We start from the raw sequence: 26,865 nt of genomic DNA on the forward strand, positions 1-26,865 counted from the left end.
TTGAGCGCCATCTTTGTCTCCAGTGTCAATGTGTGCGTTACTATGCAATCACACAGATGTGCGCAGGGGTCCCTTGAGTGAGCTGTCCATCATAGTGGGAAGCTCACAAATGTTTTTGGGCTGATGATTGTTTTCCTGAATTTGTGCTGCAACTCGAGCGCCATCTTTGTCTGCAGTGTACAAGTGTGCTTTACTATGCAATCGCACAGATGTGCGCAGGGGTCCCTTGTGTGAGCTGTCCATCATAGTGAGAAGGTCACAAATGTTTTTGGGCTGATGAATGTTTTCCTGAATTAGTGCTGCAACTCGAGCGCTTGCTTTGTCTCCAGTGACCGTGTGAGTTACTATGCCATCGCACCGATGTGTGCACAGGTTCCTTGAGTGAGCTGTCCATCATAGTGGGTAAATTTAGGGAAGATGGTGCACTCCGCTAGTTGGTGGGCGGGGCCAAACGGGGGTCTTCTGTGCGTGTTCACATGCCTCTTATGTGTATGAATGGTCACAGACTGATGAGAGCAGCAGATGGGGTGAAAGGAGCTCCTGGTGATAGGAACTGTTTTTGGATTTAGCTTGTGAAAGTGAAGGATGCAAGTGCCTCTGTCCAGCATCACAGTTATCTACAGTAATTCTGTTGCCCCCCTCCCAATGAGAATCCCTGATGACGTCAGCACGCACAGCATGTGCAACATCTTCAGGGATTCCCAGGCGGTCAGGAAGCCATTTGCTTCCTGCGCCTGGAGGTGTTAATTTATTTTTGAGAGTCTTGGGGGGGGTGGGGCCGCAAAGAGGCATCAGGGGAGAGGCAAGTGATTTTCCTCTCTCCTGATGTCTCTTTCCAGCCTCACGGTTGCGCACAGCATTGCGTTTGTGCGGTGGTAATGCTCTCACTAGCACCAGGGATTTCATTTTAGATTGTAGGAAGTGACCCCTTTTGTAAGGGTCGCTTCCTGGTGGGTTGGAGTTTTAACTTAGATTTTCTGCCCCCCCCCCCGGTGGGCAAATCAACCCGTACTTTTGTTTGTTTTGCCCGTTTTGATGGCCCATCTGTGTGGATGTGATTTTGTGGGTAAATTTGTGTGTTGTTTGTTTATTTGTTATGTTGTTTGTGAAATGTAGTATTAATTTTTTTATTTCCTCTTTGTTTTTGATCCAAGCTTTTGCTGTTTCTATTGGTGTAGGTTGTGGTTCAGTTACTGCTGGTTTTGCAGCTTGTGTAGTTGCATGTGCTTGGTAAGTAAATGTTTTTGTACTACTTTCCCTAGATGAATGTGTTTTTATGAAAAGTCTAGTTATTGCTGTTTGTGTGGCTTTGTGGTTCTTGATTGTCAACTTTTTTTTGTATTGCTGCTTGATGTGTACTTTGTCTAATCTATACTTTTTTTCTTTCTAGTGGGATTTCCTTTCTTTTTTTTTTTTTTAATTTTTATTTTTATTTATTGGCAAGTTCAAAACATAAAACGTAAATATACAGGATAAGCAATATGAAATGATGTGGTATACATGGATTACGAGGTACATACACAGATATATATAAACAAAGTTCTACCTCAGGAGAAGATATAGCAATTAAGAGAAAGAATACTGAAAAGAAAGATAAAAAATGATTAAAAAAAAGAAAAAAAAAACAGAAAATGGAGTCAGAATCAATCAGAGGCCCTGTATCTGGTTTCCCCTTTCTTCATTATACCATCTGGTAATAGGTTCCCATATCTGTTTTCCTATTGCTCTCATTTTCCTACCTCTTGTGGCGTATATTGAGATTTCTTGTTTATAGATAGCTATAAAACGGCTAAGCCACATATTAAAGGTAGGAGGCTCTGTATCTTTCCACCTAGCTGCTAAAATTATCCATAACACGGCGTATCCCAGAAAAAGTACCGCCTGTTCTTCTCTATTGTGTTTCAAAGAGTCATCATGACCCAATAGGAGCAATGTTATAGAATCATGTATTCGGTGCCCAAAAATTTGGGTCCAGAATTCCAACATCATAGTTTTGATTGTAGCCAATGTAGGGCATTCAGCAAACATGTGTAGGAGATTTGCGAGTGGTTGTTTGCATCTGGGACAGTTATCATCAATCCTAAGCCCCCATGCAAACAATTTAGCTGGCGTATAATATAAATTATAAATGATTCTATAATATTGAGCCTTTAAGTTAGAGGCTATAAAGTATCTTGTTGAGAGGGCTAATGAGAGATCTAGATCTACATTTGGATTAGCTAATTTTAAGGCCCAAGATTGTTCCGTGCGCTCTAAATCATCAGGGGTGTTGGCCAAAAGTAACTGATATAGGACCCCAATTCTAGTAGATTTTTTCCCTATAATGTCTAATAATGGGATATTATCCGGTAGGATTTTTGGTTTGGTATTATAGATACTAGCTGATATTTGATAAAATTTTAAAAAATCGTTCGCGGGGACATTATATCTCGCTTGAAAGAGCTCAAAAGAAAGTGGGAGATTATTACCAAAAAAATCTCCGATTGTTTTAATACCTAGGAGCTCCCACCTCTGGGATCTACTATCATTAGGGATATTAGAAAAATTTTTACATTGCCATAAAGGTGTATATTTTGTATATGTAGGAAGCCCTAGATGTTTGCCAATAGCTTTCCAGACTGAACGAGCATCTAAAACAGTCTTTAATTTAATTTTTTTGTAATAAGATGTTTCAACCTGCCTTAGAAAAAGTCCCTTATGTTTTTTGCCTAGACTGAGCTCATATATCGATGGTATATATGGAATTATAAAGGTTGGGCCTCCTGGTTTAGCGGTCAAAAGGGGATCCATATGTTGCAATAATGATGCCCAAAAATATAATCTTAAATTTGGTAAGGCTAAGCCGCCTCTACTTTGAGGGAGTGCTAGAAGGGGGAGAGCCCGCCTTATTTTTCCGTAACTCCACATAAACTTTGCTATGAGGGAGTCTATAGTCTTTATAAAGTGTTCCCCAGGTAACAGGGGGATTGCTCTGAATAAATATAGAACACGAGGGAATACATTCATTTTAACGTAGTTGGCACTACCTATAATAGAGAGGTGTAAACTGTCTACCCTTCTTAGATCGCTTTTAATTTTATCAATAAGGGGAGAATAATTAATATCGCTAATGTTACTTATCTCTGCCGAAAGTACTACACCTAGATAAGTGGCTTGTTTAACCCTGAGGGTACTTTCGTATTGGGTGTTACTAGTGGCTAATACCATAGTCTTATCTCTGTTCAAAGAGTACCCTGAGTACTTCCCAAAAGCTTGGGTAATTGTCTCAATTTCATAGACTGCTTCAGATGGTTTAGTGGTTATTACGGCAATGTCATCCGCATATGCCATAACTTTGGTGGAAAAGGACCCTGTAAGTACTGGTTGTATGGATGTTGAAGTTAGTAATTTTTGAATAAGGGGATCTATATAGAGTGCAAATAAAACCGGAGAGCATGGGCAACCCTGCCTTGTACCTCTCTGAATCATAATGACCTCCGACTCATTTCCTGCTATACAGATTTTTGCCGTGGGGTTGGCATAAATGGCTTTAATGGCATTGATAAAAGTATTTCCAAAATTTTTGCTTTCCAGGATGTTCCAGAGAAACTGCCATGATACTCGATCAAATGCCTTTTCCGCATCGAGGAAGATCATCGACATCTCTCCCCCCGTGGCGCCCATGATGTCAAGTAGGGTTATGGCTCTACGAGTATGGTCTGTAGTGCCTTTGCCGGGTATAAAGCCGTGTTGCCACGGGGATACAAGCCGTTCGATGACCCCGCTCAGACGATTAGCAAATATTTTAGCGTATAGCTTTGAGTCGGAGTTGATCAAGGATATAGGCCTATATGAGGAAGGCAGGTGGGGTGGTTTACCCTTCTTATGGAAAATTATTATATTTGTTTGTTTCCAAGACTCAGGGGGAATTGTGTGGTATTGGACTCCAAGAAACAAATCAAACAGAAAGGGAGTTATCTGATTACCAAGGATTTTATATAAATCCAATGGAATTTTATCCGGTCCAGCCGCCTTTCCATTGGCCATCTCGGCTAATGCGATCTCCACCTCAGTGATCGTAATCTCTCTGTCCAGGTAAATCTTATTTTCTTCATCGATACTTTTATGATGAATCTGGTCTGGGAGCCAATTATTTAGAAATGTTGTGATTTCATTGTCAGGATGTGAGATATCACTACTATAGAGTTTTTGATAATACTTTTGAAATACTTTAACAATGTCTTTGGGGGTAGTATACTCATTTCCCTCAAATTCTATCTTTTTAATATTACTCAGTGATTGCTTTTGTCGAGTACGTAGTGCTAACTGCTTCCCCACATTTTCCCCGGATTCATACAGTCTATCCTTATTGGCCTGATAGGTTTCCGCGGCTTTCTGAATTAACGTACTATTAATCTCATTTTTTAAGATCATTATTTTATTTAAGATTTTCCCAGGATCTAAGGTAGGATCGACTTGCCCTCTACGAGACAGATTTAGCTGGGAGGCATGAAGGGCCTCTAGATTGGACAACTCCTGCATCATTTCCATATTGAATTGCTTTTCTAGCTTTCGCTTATTAGCAACAAATGAAATGGTCTCTCCTCTCAATGCTGCTTTAAAACAGTCCCATACTATAATACGGGGTGCACTAAACTGGTTACACTCAAAAAAGGACTGGGTCCACGATTTAATATACGCTATGTATTCCGGATTAACCAGTAACCTCCTATCAAAAGTCCACTGTGTTATTGGTTTAACTAAATTAACCGTATCGAAGGTAAAGGTCAGTGCATTGTGGTCAGATAAGGTTTTCGGGGATTTAGTTATTTCTATAATATCCTTCTGATTTATACTTGACATAATATAGTCGATTCTAACATATTTGTTGTGGGGGAAAGAGAAATATGTATAGCCATCCACATTTGGCCCCCGGAGTAGGCCCCAGACATCAACCAAGTTGTGACTTTTCATCGTCTGATCCAATGCTCTATATACCTTTGGTTTGCGCCCTTTATAATTTTGAGATAGAAAGTTCCCAGAAGACAACCCTATGTCGATGTTGAAATCTCCACAAAAGACCAGGGAACCTGACCAAGAGGCCAATTCAATTTCGAGCTCCCGAAAAACAGCAGGGTCATCTAAATTTGAACCATAGATTGCACAGATAGTGATATCCAGCCGAAGCTGAATTATGACCCATCTGCCATGTTTATCAGCAGATTTACGAATTGGGGGGCCTATTATAGGTTTGGCAAAGATGGCTACCCCTTTAGTTTTAGATGTTTGGGATGTAGCTGCCATTAGATTATAACCAGGTAGTTTAAGTAAGTTCCTGTCAGAATATGCGATATGTGTCTCTTGGAGACATAATATATCAACAGGATTTTGTTGTGTTAATTGATATAGCTGGGCCCTTTTATCTTTATGATTGATGCCTGCCACATTCCACGTACAAAGACTTATTCTCCCCATGTATTAACTTGAAAGACTAGCCCGATAAACTTAAAACACCCATTCTCTTTAATATATATAATACGGTTTTGCATTTCTTTAACTTTTCTGTAGCTTTTTCTCTTTATACAACGTAGTCTATGACCGAATTTGCCAATTTTTCTTTTTTGGTTTCCCCCCTTCCCTCCCCCCCTCCTCAGCCCCCTCCCCAAGGCCTTCCCCAAGGCCTTCACCCCCCACCTCCCCCCACACTCCACCCTATGAGGCATGTAGACTCTCACTAGAGTCTATAGTGATGGAGAGACACCCTGTGACCGTGCCTTATCATTAATTCTGTATACTTCAAATAACACATGTGTAGGCTAGTGGAAGGGTATATAAAGAAAGGAAACATGCAAAGCTATAAAAGAATAAACATCCTAGAGCCACGCAATACCCACTGAGCCAGACGAAGAAAACCATTAATACTGGAAAAGAAATTCATTATAACGATAATAGATTATACAGCATATTCTAGTCCTATTCTAAGCGATTTATCTGAAAAAATAAGAGTTGGTGTTAAACTTAGGACTTTGAGATATGCTTATTCTTTAAGATATGCTTATTCTTTCTAAATTGCAAAACAAAGCCCACCATCCGGGGGCTATACCGTAATCAAGATAACCGTTGCATTTAGAGTTCTTAAAGAAAAACCTATTAACTCAAAAAAATTAGTTCAGGCTATCTAAAAAAGCCTTCGCTTTGATCTCGGAGGAAAAGAATTTTACCTGACCGTTATACAACACTTTGAGTATGGCGGGATTATTCAAATAGACCTTAGCTTTTTTGTCCAAAAAAGGTTTGATTAGCTGACGGAGACGCCATCTCCGCTCCACAGTTGTGTGGCAGAAGTCCGGCCTGACAAAGTATGAGATATCGCCTCGGATCCGATGGGCCTCAGGTCTCGCTTTCTCTGCAATGGTTTGACGTAGCAAAAAGTTACCAAAATAGACCAGGATTGCCCTAGGATATTAACTTTGCGATTTGGTAGGCCGCAGTGTAGCAGGGGTTCTGTGGACACGTTGAACTTCCAATTCCCAGTTCCATGAAGATAGCTCAGGAAAAGTGTCTTTAAAGAGTTGGATCATAAAGACGCGTATGTCATCTCCTTCACTTTTTTCGGGTACTCCCAGTACTCGGAGATTGTTGCGACGCATACGATTTTCCATCTGCTCAAGCTTCCATCTTACATCAGTCATCTCAGCGTCGTGGGCATCGACCTGTTCTTTCACCACAGTTGCTTCAGCCTCAATAACCACAATTCGATCTTCCATGTCCGACATTCTTGCATTGGATGCTGCCACAGTTTTTGAAAGTTTACGTACCACCCCTTGTACCTTTTGTAGAGCTTGTTGAGCTTTCCGACCATCTTTAGACGTTTGCTCTCTGTGTGATGCAATTGCCTGCAACACCGTGTCCATTACTGCAGTTAAGGTAGTGTCTTGTTCCTTTGAAGAAGAAGAGGCTCCATGAGAGCTAGAAGCTGATGCGGGAATGCCTTCCCGATAAGGGCCTGCTGGGATGTGGTGGCTTCTCTTTTTTTTGATCACTGTGTGTCTTCCGGCTGTGGCTTCACCCAATAGCTCATCCGCATCGCTATCTTGAGTGCTGGTGCTGGAGCCGGTATGCAGGTCGGATAGAGAATCTAAGTCAGAGTCTAAGTCATGGTGCCACCCTGGGTCCTCACGACCTTCAGAAATAGTGTAGAATTCAAGAGGTTCTAGGTCTGTATCAGACGTGATTCCAGCTCCAGCTTCGTAGTCTGGCCCAGGCAATATTGGCTCTTCGACATTTCCTTCCCCAACTGGTGCAGAGGTGCCCTGGGATTGAGCAATTGTTTGCGTTGAAGAGGGTGATATTAATTTATCCTCCTCGCTGACAGGATTTAGCAATGACAAGTGTATTTCAGGCTGAGGAACAGTGGGTATATTTGCTGCGTCGCTTGTGCCATTTGCAGAGGCTACTGTATTAGAGGTAATTGCTGTAGGCTCAGCTGTAGCTTGTAGTTTTTCTGGTACTTGCTGTTGTGGTTACGCAATAATTATTGTGGCTTTTCCTGCTGCAGCCGCCTCTTCAATGACACTCCCTGGCGTTTCTGCTGTTACGGTTGAGCACTGCAGCGGTAATGACGGTAAAGGCGATGATAGCGGGTCAGCTGTAGCTACGACAGTAGCTAACTGTGTAGAGCTTACTGAAGGATTTGGATCTGCTGGTAATTCAGGCACTGCTACTGCTGCTGACGAATCCGAGCTGAGGAGCGCTGTCGAAGTTACTGGCGGAGCTGCAATCAGCGTCCCGCTTGTTGCGTGTTGTTTGGAAGGCAAAGGAGCAGCTCCGGCCGGCGTTTTACGAAGCAAGTCTACCACAGAGGGACCCGGCCCTGGAGTATTAGTGTTTCTCGTAGTTCTATGTTGCTTTGGGTGAAGTTGGAGCTGGGCTTGTCCCCCATCCGATCCGGCAGTTTCGTCTGTTAGTGACCCAGCGCGCCTGGCAGCAAGTTTTTGATCACGAAGCGCTTGCTTGGCTGCACGGGTTTTCGAGGCGGCTGTTACCGCCGCAACATTTTTCGGAGCCATCAGCGTCTTCGTTTGGGGATAGTCGATGCCAGAAGCACAGCAAGACTGTTGATGGAGCTGAAAAAAGAGCCTTAGCACCGTGAGGCCGAGTGCTGACGCGATGAAATGAAGTCGTGAGCGTGGCTGCTCAGGTAAGAGCGATGAGTCTCCGGGTGGTTTAAAACAGGCGCCACTCATTATGCATCTTGCAGGGGAAAAAAATTATTGCTAGCTTTGTCCTTTACTGCACCAGTTGTTTTCTCACGGTGTCCTCATGGGTATCACGGGATCCTACCCCTTCCACTAGCCCATTCAGTTGACTCAGGCACAGGAGAGTGTCTCACAGCGGACTAGTGAGCCGCCGCCATCTTGCCCGGAGAAATTTTTTTTAAGTATCAGCTTATCACCCTCAGCTCCAGTGTCGGGATTTCCTTTCTTTTTGCTGTGTTTCAGCAGAGTAGGTGCTGGTGAGTGTTCTTATATTTTGTTAGATTTGAATTGTTTTTAAAGTGTATTGTTCTTTGTGTGAAGACTCTACCTTGTTTACTTCGTACTTTGCACAGTGTAGCTTGTTGTTCACTTGTGTGTGTAGTCTTCTTGCATAGTAAGGATAATGGCTGCTCGCAGAATGACTGCTCAGCACGTTGTTAGTTTGCTTTTTGAGACTTCCTCTGAGCATGGTCCAGACACTGACTCCGATTCGGAGCATGAGGAATTTGCAGAAGATTCAGGCAGTGAGTTTTCTCTTCGCATGGTATCATCATCATCGGATGATGATTCTTCTAGTGCTGATGAAGTGCCTGTGGTAGAGAGGGACATTGATGTGCCGGTAGAGAGGCAAGAGCCATCTGAGCGGCAGCCTAGGTCCTCAAGGTTTCCCTGTTTTTCTCGTCGAGAAGAGGCAAGTGTGGTAAAGGGTGTGCCCAAAAGGCTTCACATTGCTGTGGTTCGCCAAGGGTTATCTGGTGCTGCTAGTCTTCCTGTTGTAGAGCAGCATGAGGCATCTGGTGCTGCTAGTATTTCTGTTGTTGTTGAGCAGCAAGTGGCATCTGGGGAGGCGAGTTCTTCTGTTGATGTTGAGATGCAAGAGGCAGCTGGGGATGCAAGTGTTCCCGTTGATGTAGTGCAGCAAGAGGCATCTGGGCTGCAGGCTAGGGTGGCTTCTTCTTCCGATGTTAGTGATGACGTCTGGGTTGCCCCTGGCATGGTACAGCCGGAATTGCCAGACTTCACTGGTGTTCCAGGGTGTAGAGTGAATACTGACAATTTTCTGCCAATTCAATTTTTTCAGTTGTTTTTTGACGATGAGTTTTTGCAAGAGATTGTGGAGCAAACTAATTTGTATGCAGAGCAGTATTTGAGGGACCACAGTGCCAGCCTTAAGCCCCATTCTAGAGCTACCCATTGGTCTCCCACATATGTTGAAGAGATGAAGAAGTTTTTGGGATTAATTTTTTTGACGGGCTTGCTAAGGAAGCCATCAATGTCTTCTTATTGGTCCACTAGTCCCTTGATGGCAACATCTATATTTCCAGCAGTTATGACTCGTGATCGGTATATGCTTCTTCTTCGCATGTTGCATTTTGTTGATAATGATTTAGCGTTGCCACGCGATCACCCTGATTGTGACCATCTTTTTAAGATTCGGCCTGTCCTTGATCACTTTGTTGATCGTTTTTCTGAGATCTTTGCTCCTGGAAAACAAATAGCTGTGGATGAGTCTTTGGTTTTGTTCAAGGGCCGCTTGGTTTTTAGGCAGTATATTCCTAGTAAGAGGGCACGCTATGGAATCAAACTGTATATGCTTTGTGACAGTGAGACTGGATATGTTTATAATTTCAGGGTGTACACCGGTAAGGATTCCAGCATTAACACTTCTGCTTGTCCGTCCACTTTTGGAGTGACTGAGAAAATTGTGCGGGAACTAGGTAGACGATTGTTTAACAAAGGCCACCATTTATATGTAGATAACTTCTACACTAGTGTGCGTTTGTTCAAGGAATTGGCCAAAGTGGGCACTGTTGCTTGTGGCACGATGCGCAGTAACCGGAAAGGTTTCCCAATAGAACTTGTTTGCAAAAGGCTTGTGCGGGGACAGTCTACTGCATTGCGATGTGGGAATCTTCTAGCTGTGAAGTTTTCAGACAGGAGAGATGTGTACATGCTGACTACAATCCATGATGAAAGCACTGAAGCTCTGCCTGTTCGGGGTGAGCGTGCTGAAGTGCGTAAACCTGTGTGCATTTTACAGTACAATAAGTACATGGGTGGTGTTGACAGAGTAGATCAGAGGTTGGAACCTTATGCTGCTCTTCGAAAGTCTTACATTTGGTACAAGAAGTTGGCTATTCATCTTTTCCACTTGGCATCCTTTAATGCTTTCGTTGTGTTTCAGAAATCTTGTCCTGAGGTTAAGATGCCTTTTGTTAAGTTTCAGGAGACTATAATAGGCAGCCTTGTACTAGTGGAACAGGCAAGTGTCCCAAGATTTGAAGTGGTGGAGGAAGTGGCGAGACTGAAAGATCGCCACTTTCCAGAATACATTCCTCCCACAACTGCAAAAGACAATCCCACTAAAAGATGTAGAGTCTGTTGGCGAAGAGAAGTGCGGAGGGAGTCTCGTTTGTACTGCCCTGACTGTCCTTCAAAACCTGGATTGTGTGTGCCAGCTTGTTTTAAATCGTACCACACACAAAAGAAGTTTTGGGAGTTTCATTGAGCTTGTAAGTGTACTGTCTGGTCTGTATTCTGTAATATATTTTAGTCTGCTTCAAGGTCTGCATTAGTGCACAGCATTTAGTTTTTGAATTTGTGTTAGCAGATTTGTAGGTTTCATCATTTGATTTCTGGTATATCTTAAAAAAAGTCTAAATTTCGATGGTGGTGTGTGCAGCATTGTGCTTGGATTGTCGGTGTGCGTGGACTGGCGTTTGGCTGGTGGTGTGCGTAGTCTGGTGCTTGGCTGGCATAGTGCATTGTTTGGAGTTGTGCTTGGGGGGTGAGTGGATTCTTGCTTGGCTGGTGGAGTGCATGTTTAGGTGCTTGGCTGGTGGTGTGAGTGGATGGCGCTTGGCTGGTGGTGTGCGTGTTCTGGTGCTTGGCTGGCATAGTGCATGGATTGGAGTTGTGTTGGGGGGGGTGCGTTGATTTTTGCTTGGCTGGCGAAGTGCATGGTTAGGTGCTTGGCTGGTGGTGTGAGTGGATGGTGCTTGGCTGGTGGTGTGCGTGAACTGGTGCTTGGCTGGCATAGTGCATGGATTGGAGTTGTGCTTGGGGGGTGCGTGGATTTTTGCTTGGCTGGCGGAGTGCATGGTTAGGTGCTTGTCTGGCGGTGTGAGTGGATGGTGTTTTGCTGGTTGTGTGCAAGGATTGGTGCTCAGCTGGCGGTGTGAATGGATGGTGCTTTGGTGTTTGTTTGCAAGGGTAGGTGCTTGGCTGGCAGTGTGTGTGGACAGGTGCTTGGTTGGTGGTGTTGGTGGACTTGCGCTTGGCTGGCGGTGTGTGAGTATTTACTTTCTGATGGTCACTACACACAGTGCTAGCTGAGTGCCACTCCACCCAGTCCATCAATTTGCGTATTTGCTGTGTCTGGAATGTGGGCGTGTGAATGTGATGGGCCCTTGAATGGCGCTGTCTGTTGGTGTGAGTGTTTTGATGTGAAGGGCCTGCGGCTGGCGGTGTGAATGTTTTGTTTGTGTCAGATGTATGAAAGGTGTGTGAATGGCCTGTAAAGAGGTTGGTGCCTTGTCGTGGCTTTACAGCTCACGAGCTGTGAGTCAATGGTTCAGTTTCTCGTTCTCTCAATTATTAGCAGTGCATTTCATTATTTATGAATTTGCTTGCTAATAGAATTGTATATGCTGAACCTTCACTCACCCTCGTGCTAAATCCAACCAGTGTGTGTGTTTGAGGACTTGTTTGCTGTGATTTTTTTTAAATATATTTTTCAGGTAGGGTGCTCTGTGTTTTTTTTGGGTTAATGTTGTGATGTGTTCCTTTTGTGCCTGGTGGTGTGATTGTTTTTCTTTGTTTCAGGTATGAAAGGAGTGTGAATGGCCTGTAAAGCGGTTGGTGCCTTGACGCTGACTTTACAGCTCACGAGCTGCAAGTCATTGGTTCAGTTTCTTTGTCCATGTAATTGACAGTGCATTTCATTTCTGGGAAATCTCTTGTTAATGTTCTTTTATATACTGAACCATCACTTGCCCTCGTGCCAAATCCAACCAGTATGTGTGTATGTGTCTGGAATTGATGAGCTACTAGGGAAACCTACCAAAACCATACATTTTTGAATTGTAGACACCTAGGTGCTTTCAAGGAGCGATGGCTTGTGTGGATCCTCCAACGTTCCTTTACCCAGAATCCCCTGTAAACCTCAATATTACTTAAAAATTTTCAATTTTTTCATCAATGTTTGTGTTGGAAAGCGTGGCATCACTGGGCTCACCCAAATTTCCTCCCTCCCAGCGTTCCCACATGTCTCCCGGAAAAAATGGTACCTCACTTGCGTGGGTAGGCATAGTGGCTGCAACAGGAAACGGTTCAAATCGTATGGTGGTGAATTTACAATAACCAATAGCAACATTACCTTTTTTTGGGGGGGGGGCTGAGTTTTTGGACCGTGGCTCGGCGGGCATCTTTGGAAAGTACCAAACCCAAACAGTTCTGAAAACTAGACACCCGGGGGAGTCCAGGGAGGTATGGCATGTGTGGGTCCCCCAATGTTTTCCTACCCAGAAATCCCTGCAAACCATACATTTTGGTTAAAAAAACAGGTTTCCAAACATTTTTGCGTGGGATCTCCATGTCGACACAAATGTCCAACCACCCAGCGTTCCCCTTGTTCTCCCGAGTAAAATGATACCTCACTTGTGTGGGTGGGCCCAAGGCCTGTGTCTAAGACAGTGGGGCTTAATTTGTAAAACATAAATACTACTTTTTCAAAAGTCATTTTCGGACTGTTCTGCTTTGGGGCACCCACACAAGTGAGGTATCCTTTTACTCGGGAGAACAAGGTGAACGCTGGGTGGTAGGACATTTTTGCCGACATGGAGATCCCACGCAAAAAAGTTTGGAAAAGTGATATTTTTACCTAATTTTAAGGTTTGCAAGGAGTTCTGGGTAGGAAAACATTGGGGGACCTACGCATGCCATACCTCCCTGGACTCCCCCGGGTGTCTAGTTTTCAGAACTGTTTGGGTTTGGTACTTTCCAAAGAATACCACGAGCCCCGGGCCAAAAACTCAGGTGCCCCCCCCAAAATCAAGGTTGTTTTGCAATTGGCTATTGTAAATGTACCACCGTACGATTTGAACCGTTTCCTGTTGCAGCCACTATGCCTACCCACGCAAGTGAGGTACCATTTTTATCGGGAGACCTTGGGAAACGCTGGGTGGGTGGAAATTTGTGTGAGCCCAGTGACCCAACGCTTTCCCACACAAAAAAAGTGTTAAAAAACTGATTTTTTCAACATAAATTGAGGTTTGCAAGGGATTCTGGGTAAAGGAACGTTGGAGGATCCACGCAAGCCATACCTCCTTGGAAGCCCCCGGGTGTCTATTTTTCAGAAATGTGTGGGTTTGGTAGGTTTCCCTAGATGGCCGTCTAGCACGGGGCCAAAAACCCAGGTAACCCCTCTTGCAAAAGCTGGTGGTATTGAATGTCAATACCACCAGCTTTTGCAAGAGGAGTCACCCCACCCTGAATTCCCCTGGGTGTCTACTTTTTAAAAATGTATAGGTTTGCAAGGTTTCCCTAGGTGCCGGCAGAGCTAGGGTGCCAAAACTACAGGTAGGCACTTTGCCAAAAAAGGGTCAATTTGTAACTGCAAAATTTAGGTGTGAGCACGTTGCATTTTGCGCCGTTTCCTGTCGCAGGCACAAGGCCAACCCACACAAGTGAGGTACCGTTTTTATCGGGAGAATTGGGGTAATTCAAATTTGTAAATTAACTGTTATTACCCATTGAGCTTTCATGCATTTCTCCCTTTCAATGAAACACATTGTGTTTAAAAAAAAATATTTTTGAAAAATGACCAATAATTCTCCTGCTAGTATGAGTATTCCCAATTTTGAAAATTAGCAATTATATACTGTTTCTGAACTCTATAATTTGTACCCAATTCAGAAATACATAGGTGACTTTCATACAGATTTTTCCATGTATACATTTTCCAAAACAAAGTGCTCTATACCCGGTAAATGAAAAAATACCATTGCAAGTTGCTGCTCAGTTTTTGGATCTGGGTTCGTCGGGTTCTTGGTGACACTACAAGTCCTATATATCCCCACAACCAGGAAGGTCGAGCGGACGTAACGGTATATTGCTTTCCAAGAGCTCTCAAAATTAGAAAAAGTTATAGGTGAAAACGTTGAGACAAAAGGCTGTTTTTTTAACAAATTTTCAATTTTTTCGATATTTAACTGTTAGTTTCTATAAAGAAACCTTCATGGATTTAGACAAATGACCCCTTTCAGAATTCAGAATTTTGTGTACTTTTTGAAAATGTACAGCATTCCAGGATCCATTATTGCTTTCAAACTCTTTTCTACCATTAACTGGAAGGAGGTAGAAAGCTCTAAAAATAACAAAAATAGGCTATGTCACAGAAAAATGCCAATACTGTGTGAAAAATGTCGGTTCTCTGACAAAAGACTGTTATTCCCTAAAAGCTATGAAAATGGAGATTTCAGCCCCACAAACCCTTTTTTGATAACTTTTTTAGGGAAAAACCCAGAGGCTTTCAATTGCAGCCCGTTTTTCCAATTTTTCTGAAAAAAACAAAAAAATCACTATATTTTGGTTACTTTCTGGGACCCCTCCAAGAGAATCCAGAAACCCTGGGCACCTTTGGATTCCACATGATGTTGGAAGAAAAGGACGCAAATTTGGCGTGGATACCTTATATGGTCAAAAAGTTACAGGGGCCTAAGCGCGCACTACCCCAAATTGCCAAAAAAGGGCTCAGCACAGGAGGGGAAAAGGCCTAGCAGCGAAGGGGTTAAAGATCCTGAAGCTTCGGCATAAGGTGGTGGATTTTTCATCAACAAATCCTCCAGATATTCATCCTCCGAGTCCGCCATGGCTATTAGAGGTCGACTCTTCTCTGTCTTTTTCCCACCTGCTTGCTCAGTTACCCCAAACATCGGGAACAGCCCTTCAACCATCATATTCTGTCTCCATCGTTTCATCTTTTGTTCCTTAGTCTCTTTGTGTAACTTAGGATACCATTTGCTCACTCCTTTTTCCATTCGGGGCCTATCTCGCTCTAGAGCCTCAATCTCCCATTCCTCTAACGCTTCATACTGTGTTAGTCTGGGTCGGGGGTGTAATTCATCCATTCGAGTTCTCAGATTAAACAAGGTTCTACCATTGAATGTACCATTGAGGGGAAAAGCTAGGATCCTCTTCTGTGTACTTTACCCAATTCTCTAACCACACACAGGTGTGGTATCCTTTTTCAAACATCATGAATGAAGCGGGAGTATTAGGAGGTGGAATAATTACCCCCTCCCTAGTTCGAATGGGCTTATCTTTTTTGAAATAATTCCTTATCTTTTCAGCGAAAGACATTTTTCTCTTATCTCCGTACATATTGTGAGGTCTGCCTCTTCGCATCAATTCCCTATGACACCCTAAATTTCTGGGATCAGGCAAAAATTCAGGATACCACACACACCTCTCGATACAACCCACAAGCTCGGTTCGGAAAATTTTGTTTATTTTTGTGCTTCCAATGCAAATACGTCTTTCAACTTCCAACAACCAATCAGCACTGAGATTTCAAAATCTGTTGACCAATGGATGCGCGACCCCTTCGTGAAACGTGGTCTTACTCTGCGGCGCTCACCCCTCCCTTACTACTCTATCTTCGCCTTGTATTTGCTGGCTCCTCCAATACCAGCGCGGCACGGAGTGACGTCAGCGCGGTCTTGCGACTGACTCCCTCCTTCACAAGGTAACGGAAACTGTGAATTTTTCCTAGAGTGCGAGTACAAATTTTAACTAACAAGGTAAAACGACTGCCACTATGCCAAAGGGTCTTAGAGAGGAAAAGAGTCTTTCTTTTACTGCAAGTAAACCACTTCTGTCTACTTTTCATTCACAACAGATAGATCCCTTCCGCCTATCCTTTTCACACAAGCAAATAGAGAACCTGCTACTCTTTTGACTAATCCACTTATTTCCGGGATATATACTAAGTCAAATTTTTCACCAATGCTCTCCTTTGCTGCCACTCAAGCTCCAGGAACCATTTACTCCTGCCGTCTGTGACCCTTACTAGGTGATATCACAACGGGAGTTTCACCACGGTCCTGATAGCTAACATACACACTTCAGATAATTTTGAAAACCCTGATTAGCGCACCCAGTTCTGCTTAACCATGCACTAATCTCTCCCTTTGCCAGTGACCTTACAGCCAAGTGGATTCTACTCACCACCTGCTATTTCTGTTCCCCAGGGATCCCCTCAACATAAAACATTTACTCACAATTGGTTAGTAATATATTAAAAAAAATGCATGCAATATATCAAACTTATTCTATGATATTCATATAAAACAGCAATCCTTTATAGCAGCATATAATAAAATTTTTAGCAGCACATTTTTATTTCTCACGGTTCAATAGTAACTCTCCTATCTACCTATCCTAACTAGTCCTAACCATCTTCTTGCTACCAGAAATACTGATAGAGCGCGCAGGTCACCCGGCCCTTCAGACTGCCAGATTTTCACGCGCTTGGGCCCATGTGTGCGTTTTAAAACCCCAATTTACCAGTCGGGTGATTTTACACACTACTATCAGTATTGTGTGTGTGTCTCCTGTGACACTTTCATCCAGGTACCTGACTTACCACAGGTACTTACTCCTCCTAGATGGACCAGGAGCACGAGGGTAGGTGATAATACTTCAAAATACACCACTTATTTATTCAATCAACATTTGCTGTACCTTTTATAATGACCACAGACACCTGAGGCGTTTTAAGGGTTTTTATATATCAATTTAAAGTGACAAGATTATGAGACAGATGCTGATAATAACATCCATAAGCAGAATCAAAAAGATGAAATAGCTATGCAAGAAGGCTAACACCATTTAGGGTAAACCAGAGTTTCTAAAGGGTATGGGTAACAGGGAACATGCTAATCAGTTTAGACTTAAACTAGGGACGGCAAGTTCAAAGCACATCAGTCAGTAAATTTCTATAGCCTATATGTAATTTCAGCCCTAATCCTATTCTATCTAGCTAAAATCTCATTGCAACTTCTAAAGTTCACCACACATTAATAATTCAAAAGAAGCAGTTCAAATACATCCTAAGGGAAAGGAGAAAATTGGAACATACTAATAAACAGTAGGAGAGAACAGAGCAAAAACTCATGTGCATAGAGGCTTTATTAAGAGCAGAAGGAAAGGGATAGAATGACGGGCACCCACAGGTAATTTTTACCTAGTCAAGAATGAAGACTAACCCTGGCCACGGGTCAGTTTCGGGAAGGACGAGGACAAGGACCCTCAAGGATTTGGGATACCAGTAGGTGAGCAGGTAGCAGCTCATGGAAACCAGGACAGGATACCCCTCAGGTTCTGGGTCAGGACTGGGCTCACCAAAGGGCACGACCAACCCCCACAGCTTCGGATGCAACGCCTGAGTTACTCCTTCACTGCACGGAATCCGCCAATAACCCCGATTGGGTTTTCGAATCCCCAGCCAAAGTGCTTCGCCAGCACTTAAGACTATTTCTACCCCTTGGAGTGTGTGGAAAATTCGGACAGAGTGCTCCGCAGCTCTCTGTATCAATCACCTATAGAGTCGTGGGGTCAGTGACAGGTTTGCTACTCGGACAAGTCTGACAATTTCTCCCTAACTAACTAGGCTAGTTATACTCTTCTGGGGTTCCCAGACCACCCACAAATGTTGCAAATGACGGGGTCCCAACTTCCGATTGGTCAGGAGAAATGATTAGGTCACCTTTACCTCCTAAATTCTACGTTCCCATACTTAATATTAATATTCAATATCCGCCCCCATGAGTTCATGTTCCCAGGCATAGGAATATGGAGAAACAATGGGTGTATACAACGGTTAGATACATTGTTGCACAGTTCAAGGTAAATGTCAGCATCTTTGACGAGAACCTAGGTAGGTTCTCATGCGCATCTTGCTTCAGGAGCCAGCTGGCTGGGATTTGCTTCTGCGCAGTGTGGATTTTTCCCTCCTCACGTGACAGGGTCGGAACGGGTTACAATATGGAGTCGGGCTCCCATACCCAGGCCAATGCATGCGCGGTACATGAAAAGTAAGCGAAAACAAATTAATATCAAAGCAAAACAGAACACACTGTACACCATGTTTACCTACACTTCACCCCTTACTTCATAATAACTATAGCGATTAATGATTAGTGCGAGAATAGACAGAAATGCGAAGCAGCATTTGGCAAGCGCAGAGCATGGTTAGAACAAGCGGGCAGGTCAGCTACAATGCGCATTAGCGGACTTTTCCCTCCAAATCTGCGAGTGCGTCATATCACATGGGTATGACTGACGCATGCGCAGACTGAGTTTCTGCAAAGCGGCCATTTTATAGTACGCAAGCGGTGTTACTGTTAGTAAACACATAGGCAAGCATCTCTAGGACACCCGCGTGTACTGGAAAAAAGGATTATTAATGACGAACAGGGTGGTTTAGTATCATTACAAGCTTACTCGAGGTTCATCTACAGAGCAGTCTGCATTAAGCGCAAACTTCCACTCCATCATCTATCATGGAACATGGAACCATATTGTTCAAGATCTCAGACCATCTGCACACCAATTGCCTGGTGAATCACTCTAGAACTAGACAGCTAGAAAGTCCATTGACCTGACAGTTAATAAGCGTCCAAAAAAATGTAGTTCAAAGTGCATAACAACGGACTGCAGACAGAAAGGTATACACGGTATACAGTTACAATATCGAGTTTTTAATATCGAGTTACAAAAATATCGCGTTTAAAATATAGAATGGACACAATATCGAATGGACAGAATATAGACTACAAAAATATCGAATAGAATAGCATAAATATCGAATCAAAAAATATAGAATGGACAAAATATCGAATGCCAGAATATAGACAACAAAAATATAGAATGACAAAATATAGAAAACAAAAATATAGAACTACAGAATATAGACAAAAAAAATAAAGAAATGACAGAATATAGACAACAGAAATATAGAATAACAGAATATAGACAACAAAAATATAGAATGACAGAATATAGTAAAAAAAAAATCTAATTTGAGGTAAGTAAGTTAATAATAATTTTTTAAGTATTTTTTATTTTAGTATATGTGTGGAAAGTGTATATTTGCTTTATAAATTATTTTAATTAATTTGTTTTATGGTATTTAATTTTTGCGTAATATAAATCTGTAGCGGGTTGTGGGTTTATAGGGGAATAGGGTGGGAATAATTTAATTATAATTAATTAAATATGTTAATTTATTTATTGGTATTTATTTAGAATTAATAGTTAATTGATAATTAATTGGTAATTATAAAAATATAATTGTTAATTATGTTAATTAATTGATTAATTGATAATGATGTTAATTTTATTAATGTGTTTTTTGTAGCGGGTTGTGGGTTTATAGGGGAATAGGGTGGGAAGTAATTTAATTATAATTAATTAAATATGTTAATTTGTTTATTGGTATTTATTAAGATTTAATAGTTAATTTATAATTAATTGGTGATTAATTAAAATATAATTGTTAATTATTTTAATTAATTGATTAATTGATAATTATGTTAATTTTAATAATGTATTTTCTGTAGTGGGTTGTGGGTTTTTAGGGGAATAGGGTGGGAAGTAATTTACATTTAATTATATAAATGTTTTAATGTATTTATTGATATTTATTGTGAATTAATTGATATTTAAATTTTTAATTGGTAATTAATTAAAATATAATTGGTAAATCATTTTAATTAATTGATTAATTGATAACTATGTAAATTGTATTAATGTATTTTCAGTAGTGGGTTGTGGGTTTAAAAGGGAATAGGGTGGGAGGTAAATTAATTATAATTAATTACATTTTTAAATTGAATTTTTGGTATTTATTTGGAATTAATTGATATATACATTTTTAATTGGTAATTAATTAAAATATAATTGATAATTCATTTTAATTAATAGTTTAATTGTTTATTATATTAATGTTATTAATTTATTTTCTGTAGTGGGTTGTGGGTTTATAGGGGAATAGGGTGGGAAGTAATTTAATTGTGAATAAATAAATGTTGTTATTTATTTTTTGGTTTTGTTTAGTTGTAATTATTAATACATTTTTAATTGTTAATTAATTAATTGTTAATTGGTAAATAATTTGTAATAATAGGTAATTATTTTTAATACATATTTTTTTGTTATTTTTAAATGAATAGTTTTTTATATTATATAAAATTGTTATTTATTGTTAATTAATTTGTAATTGCTATTATTATTTAATTTATTTTTATTCATATATGAAGTATTTCTCAACTGTTGCACTCTCTGGAGTGTGAATAGTAATTTCTACCCGTACGCTATCCAACGCTTTCCCTAAAGTTGCACTCACTGGAGTGGGAATAGTAATTTTTACCCCTACGCTATCCAACGCTTTCCCTAAAGTTGCATTCACTGGAGAGGGAATAGTAATTTTTACTCCTACGCTATCCAACACTTTCCCTACTGTTGCACTCTCTGGAGTGGGAATAGTAATTTTAACCCTCCCGCTATCCAACGCTTTCCCTACTGTTGCACTTTCTGGAGTTGGAATAGTACATTTTTACCTCTATGCTATCCAAAACTTTCCTTACTGTTGCACTCTTTGGAGTAGGAATAGTAATTTTAACCCCTATGCTATCCAAAATTTTCCCTACTGTTGCACTCACTGGAGTGGGAATACTAATTTTTTACCCCTACGCTATCCAACGCTTTCCCTACTGTTGCACTCTCTGGAGTGGGAATAGTAATTTTAACACTCCCGCTATCCAACGCTTTACTACTGTTGCACTCTTTGGAGTGGGAATAGTAATTTTTACCCCTACGCTATCCAACGCTTTCCCTACTGTTGCAATCTCTGTAGTGGGAATAGTAATGTTTACCCCTACGCTATCCAACGCTTTCTATACTGTTGCGCTCTCTGGAGTGGGAATAGTAATTTTTACCCCCACGCTATCCAAGGTTTTCCCTACTGTTGCACTCTCTGGAGTGGGAATACTAATTTTAACTCTCCCGCTATCCAACGCTTTCCCTACTGTTGCACTTTCTGGAGAGGAAATAGTAATTTTTACTGCTACGCTATCCAATGCTTTCCCTACTGTTGCACTCTTTGGAGTGGGAATAGTAATTTTTACCCCTACGCTATCCAACGCTTTCCCTACTGTTGCAATCTCTGTAGTGGGAATAGTAATTTTTACCCCTACGCTATCCAACGCTTTCTATACTGTTGCGCTCTCTGGAGTGGGAATAGTAATTTTTACCCCTACGCTATCCAAGGTTTTCCCTACTGTTGCACTCTCTGGAGTGGGAATACTAATTTTAACTCTCCCGCTATCCAACGCTTTCCCTACTGTTGCACTTTCTGGAGAGGAAATAGTAATTTTTACTGCTACGCTATCCAATGCTTTTCCTACTGTTGCACTCTTTGGAGTGGGAATAGTAAGTTTTACCCTACGCTATCCAACGCTTTTCCTACTGTTGCATTCTTTGGAGTGGGAATAGTAATTTTTACCTCTACGCTATCCAACACTTTCCCTACTGTTGTACTCTGTGGAGTGGGAATAGTAATTTTTACCCCTTCGCTATCCAATGCTTTCCCTACTGTTGTACTCTCTGGAGTGGGAATAGTAATTGTTACTCCTACGCTATCCAACGCTTTCCCTACTGTTGCACTCTCTGGAGTGGGAATAGTAATTTTAACCCTCCCGCTATCCAACACTTTCCCTACTTTTGCACTCTCTGGACTGGGAATAGTACATATTACCCCTACGCTATCCAACGCTTTCTATACTGTTGCACTCACTGGAGTGGGAATAGTAATTTTTACCCCTACGCTATCCAACACTTTCCCTACTTTTGCACTCTCTGGACTGGGAATAGTACATATTACCCCTACGCTATCCAACGCTTTCTATACTGTTGCACTCTCTGGAGTGGGAATAGTAATTTTTACCCCTATGCTATCCAACTTTTTCTCTACTGTTGCACTCTCTGGAGTGGCAATAGTAATTTTAACCCTCCCGCTATCCAACGCTTTCCCTACTGTTGCACTTTCTGGAGTGGGAATAGTAATTTTTACTGCTATGCTATCCAATGCTTTCCCTACTGTTGCACTCTTTGGAGTGGAAATAGTAATTTTTATCCCTACGCTATGCAACACTTTCCCTACTGTTGCACTCTGTAGAGTGGGAATAGTAATTTTTAACCCTCCGCTACCCAATGCTTTCCCTACTGTTGAACTCTCTGGAGTGGGATTAGTAATTTTAACCCCTACGCTATTCAACACTTTCTCTACTGTTGCATTTAAAGGAGTGGTTATAGTAAATTTTACACTTTCCGCAATCCTACGGTAAAAATATTGTAAATATTTTAATAATATTAGGTTTATATATATATATCTATTAACAAATTAATTTGTAAAATATTTTTTTAAATTATATTAATTAAATATTAATTTTAAGGTTATTTAAGTATTTTAAGTATGTTTAAGTTAATTATATTTATTATTTAATTCATTTTTAATTAATTTAAAGCATTTTTAAAAATTCGATATTTTGACTAACTATATTTTTTACATCGATATTTTTGATTCGATATTTTTGTACTTACCTGTTTAGAGCTAGGAGGTCGATATTTTGGTATTCTATATTTTTACCTCGATATTTTTGTAACTATATATTTTTTACATCGATATTGTTTCAGTGATCCGGTATACACATCAGTTAACAAAACATTTGATTGAGGAACGTGGAATAAGCAGAGTAGCCTCCCCCCTTCCACAAATCCTCCACTGAATATGAATTGTCTGAGAAAATGTAAGTCAATGCACTTCCACTAAATGATTTCAAACATACCACTGCAACCATTTTGACTTTTGAAGTAAATCAATGGCAAGTTTATCTCTCAATCCTAAACTTCTTTAACAATGCATTGATGCATTAACGACTCGAAGTGACAGATACCGCAAACCTGAATCTGTTTTTGATGCCATAAGAAAATCCACTGCCCAATTTACCAACTCCAAATTACAGACATGAGTCTGATCTCCACTAAATCTTGGGATAGGTGACAACTGACCTTCAAACATGTCAGTCAACCACCCAATCAGGCTTCTGTGTTTCAATGCACTTTCTTCAGATGAGACTTGTGTCTCCAACCTCTCATAATGGAGTATTTACAAGCCAGATTGACAAACTAGATATTGGTTCAGTAATGGTCTGATCAGCAGCACAAAGTCCGGAGCACCCGAGGTAGGTGAATATAAGCAAATATCCAAAGCCCATTGAAAGGGACACCATAGACAGTGGGCAACAGGCTGTATGCATCCAAACCAGGCAGGTTGAAACGTAAGGGACCAATGATGCTCCAATTCTGTCAAAACCATGATGCAGAATAGCTGCAGCATATTGTCATGACACAATTGAAGCACCTGTCCTCAAGCTGGACCATAGATAATGACACCATTGTTGTGAGGAAATATAAATGTTATGGTCAAGAAATGTTCCCTAACGTGTACCCCATCGTCTCCATGTACGAGCTTAAAGTGCATGTAACTTCCCTCCTGTGCCAGCTATGAAGACGCAAACACATTTGCGTCCAACGTTAACATGTCCTCTTTCAGATCCACCCTGAATGGGTCGGATATTCAGTTCCTAAACATGCCTTGCCACCGTCTTTGTATGGTGCATTTTCATGTATTCCTGGCTCTGTGCGAGTTAGGCCCTGTTTTCTGTCCTCAAGCCTCTTTTCAAACGCATCTCTGCCTCCTGAAACTGCAAGGTGGGATGCCCCCACCCGTGAACTCTGTCCTACTCCCTGCGAGGCGAGCGGAGCCTGGCTCGGCCTGTCTGCCTGCCAAAGACAGTATTTTACCTTCATGTTATCAGTATAGCCAAGCTTAGCTTCCCGAAAACACATTCCAGTCCAGCAGAATAGATAAACAAACCCCCGGCTGCAGAGCAAAGGGCCCGGCCTCTCTGTAAGTAATTCATAGCTCCCGTTACCATGGTAGGACCATACCCCCTCGCTTTACACACAGACACGTAGGCACATGTGCACGCACTCATAGTCAGTATAGGATAGCCTCTGCCCAAGAGACCTTTCTTTCTAGATAGTATGGTTCCCAAACATCAGATATCAGATATGATATAGGAACGAGTTGATCTGACATGCCAGACTTCTGTCTCTTTCCTCTAGTGTAAATGTCAAGTCCCCTGCACCCTCCAGTTTCACGTCAATCACACGTCATGCAGCTGCGCGCGCATCCTAGCTACCGATTCCTGCTGACTCTGCACTATTCTGTCATAGAGCCACCCACTTTTGACACTCACATGTGACGTTTCTAGAACACACACAATGTCAATAAAGTATGCTCTATCCCTTCCTGAACCCCAGTGGTGTCAGGAATCCGATATCCGGTTCTAGAACCATTCCTTTTTAAGGAATAAAACCCCTAAGAACTCTAACACCACGGACTCTGCGTCTTTCTTTCCGATTGAGTTATTTTTGTTTAAGTACTTACCTGCATAGAAATTAGGACGGTAAATCAAATATTTACCACATTAAACTGGCGCCCGAACAGGGACCCCTCCCCCACCCCACGCGCCGGTTGGTGCGTTGCAGCCTGTGCCCCCTGCCACAGTCTAGACGGACAACTACGCGTACCCGCAGGATTTCCTGTATCTCCCTCAGGCCTACGGAGGTGACGGAGACTGCGATCTGCACCCAGACGAGGCGGTGAGGAGTGCGGAGGATCCCGACCAGAGCCTAGCCGAAAGAAGCAAGGTCCGAGGTGTCAAGAGGCCCACCAGTTCCGAAGTATTCACGTATCGAGTTGAGTCGAGTCCAGTCCGGTCCAGTCCAGTCGAGTTTTCCGAGGCCTTCTGTTCCGTGCTTCCCGGTGAGTACCGTTGCTGGGGACGCATCTAGACGGGTGCATTATTATGTATCCGGTAAAGACGGGTTTGGGTACACAAACACGGTCTGCACTGTTTTAGACAGTGTATCTGTGCTGTTTAGCAGTACATAAAGTATTCAAGATTTTCAATTTTTGTTCTTGTTTTTTCTGAAACTCAAAGGTAGGCCATATGTGTTCAAAATGTTTCATGTGATAAATGTTGTGGTATGAGTGACTGTTCGACGTACATTACTGTGTTTTGTGTAACTAGCTGTGTTCGGAGTAAGTAACAAGTATCAAGTGACCAGCACTACGTAACAAAATGCTGTTTTTCAATAAATTAAGACAGATAGGAACTAGGAAAGGGATACTGGAGGAAGAAATTCCTATTCCCCCTAGGGATACTCCTGGAAATTTTATGTACCATAAGCATGGCATAGATGCCATACTGTATCTAGATTTATGGGCCGATTATACCAAGCACCTAGAAGAGAGACACAGGTGGCCTGCTACAGGAACATGGGATGCCGAGTGCATCATGAGAGTAGAGGAAGCGCTATGGAAAAAGAAAGCCAGACAATCCCAGAAAGATGCCATAGAGTTGTGGCGTAAAGAGTCACATAAACGTACAGAAAAAGCACTCCGAAAAGCTGAGAAACATAGAGAAGAGTCAGATGAAGTCCGAGAGAACGAATTAGTTATTGAAGGTATCAGAGTAAAAGCAGAACAAGTAGACCGCATGCGAAACACTCTTGCCAATGGCATGTATTTAGTGACCGAGGGTTCGCCTCAGGCCACTTCAGAAATACCGACTGATCTGCCGCCACCATTGGTTCCGACTAAAGTAAGCCACAGGACCACAAAAGACATATTCCTTGCCTCCTATCTAGACGATGTAGCTCCCGCTTACACCAATTCACGTACTAATGTACCGCCTACTGACGGTGACGGTGGTGGCAACCCACCCCGAGGCAATGCCCAGCCCGTACCGCAACAAAGTTCGCCTGCCCGAAATCCCGTTCCACCTGTTCCTCCACCACTTCCTACACCTAAGATAAATACCCTGAATCCGTTTGGGCCTGACCCTGGCAAAACACCAGTTCAGTTACTTACACAGACCCCACAGACAAGTCATGCTCAAGCCTCCGCCTCCGGAGGTGCGACAGGAGGTCACCAGACCCCGCCACAAACACATAGGTTAAACATAAGGGACCTATTAAAGAACCGTACACCCCGAACACCAAGTTTCGACATGCTTAAGGAACCCCTTCCAATTTGCAGATACGATCCAGTACCCGGTAAAGACGACAGGATGTTGTTAGCATCTCTACGCTTACGAAAAGTTACAGACTATTTAGTGTTATTCCCAGGAATGACTGAACACCTAGATAGAATATACCATTTTATCCAGACTGGGGAAGATCCTGACAGTATTAAAGAGGCCCTGGCTCACCAGAAAGTTGACACTCAAGGTTGTATATTACGCTTCTTCATAAACTGTCTAATAAGAGAACGAGACAGGCCTGGGGTAGACCAGGACGAGATGGATGCACTAAACAAATGGGGCCAGAACATAGCAGAGGGAAAACACGATAAACAGAATTGTATAGCAAGTATGTACAAAAAGATCAGGAAAGAAGTAATAGAGATACACGAAAGAAAGAAACAAGAAAGGGA

At 41.9% G+C, this 26,865-nt stretch overlaps 1 protein-coding gene across 1 annotated transcript in view; it reads left to right on the forward strand.

The window, feature by feature from the left end:
• The first annotated feature begins 1,105 nt into the window (after positions 1-1,105).
• Positions 1,106-26,865, forward strand: part of LOC147712594 (uncharacterized) — a 49,415-nt gene continuing 23,655 nt past the window's right edge. The window contains exons 1-2 of the mRNA XM_086919668.1: positions 1,106-1,389; positions 8,447-9,955. Coding sequence (XP_086775794.1) covers positions 8,641-9,955 — 1,315 coding nt within the window. The 5' untranslated portion in view covers positions 1,106-1,389; positions 8,447-8,640. The remainder of the gene's footprint in view (positions 1,390-8,446; positions 9,956-26,865) is intronic.

This window comes from Lissotriton vulgaris, chromosome 5, assembly GCF_964263255.1.
Source record: "Lissotriton vulgaris chromosome 5, aLisVul1.2, whole genome shotgun sequence".
Lineage (NCBI taxonomy): Eukaryota > Metazoa > Chordata > Amphibia > Caudata > Salamandridae > Lissotriton > Lissotriton vulgaris.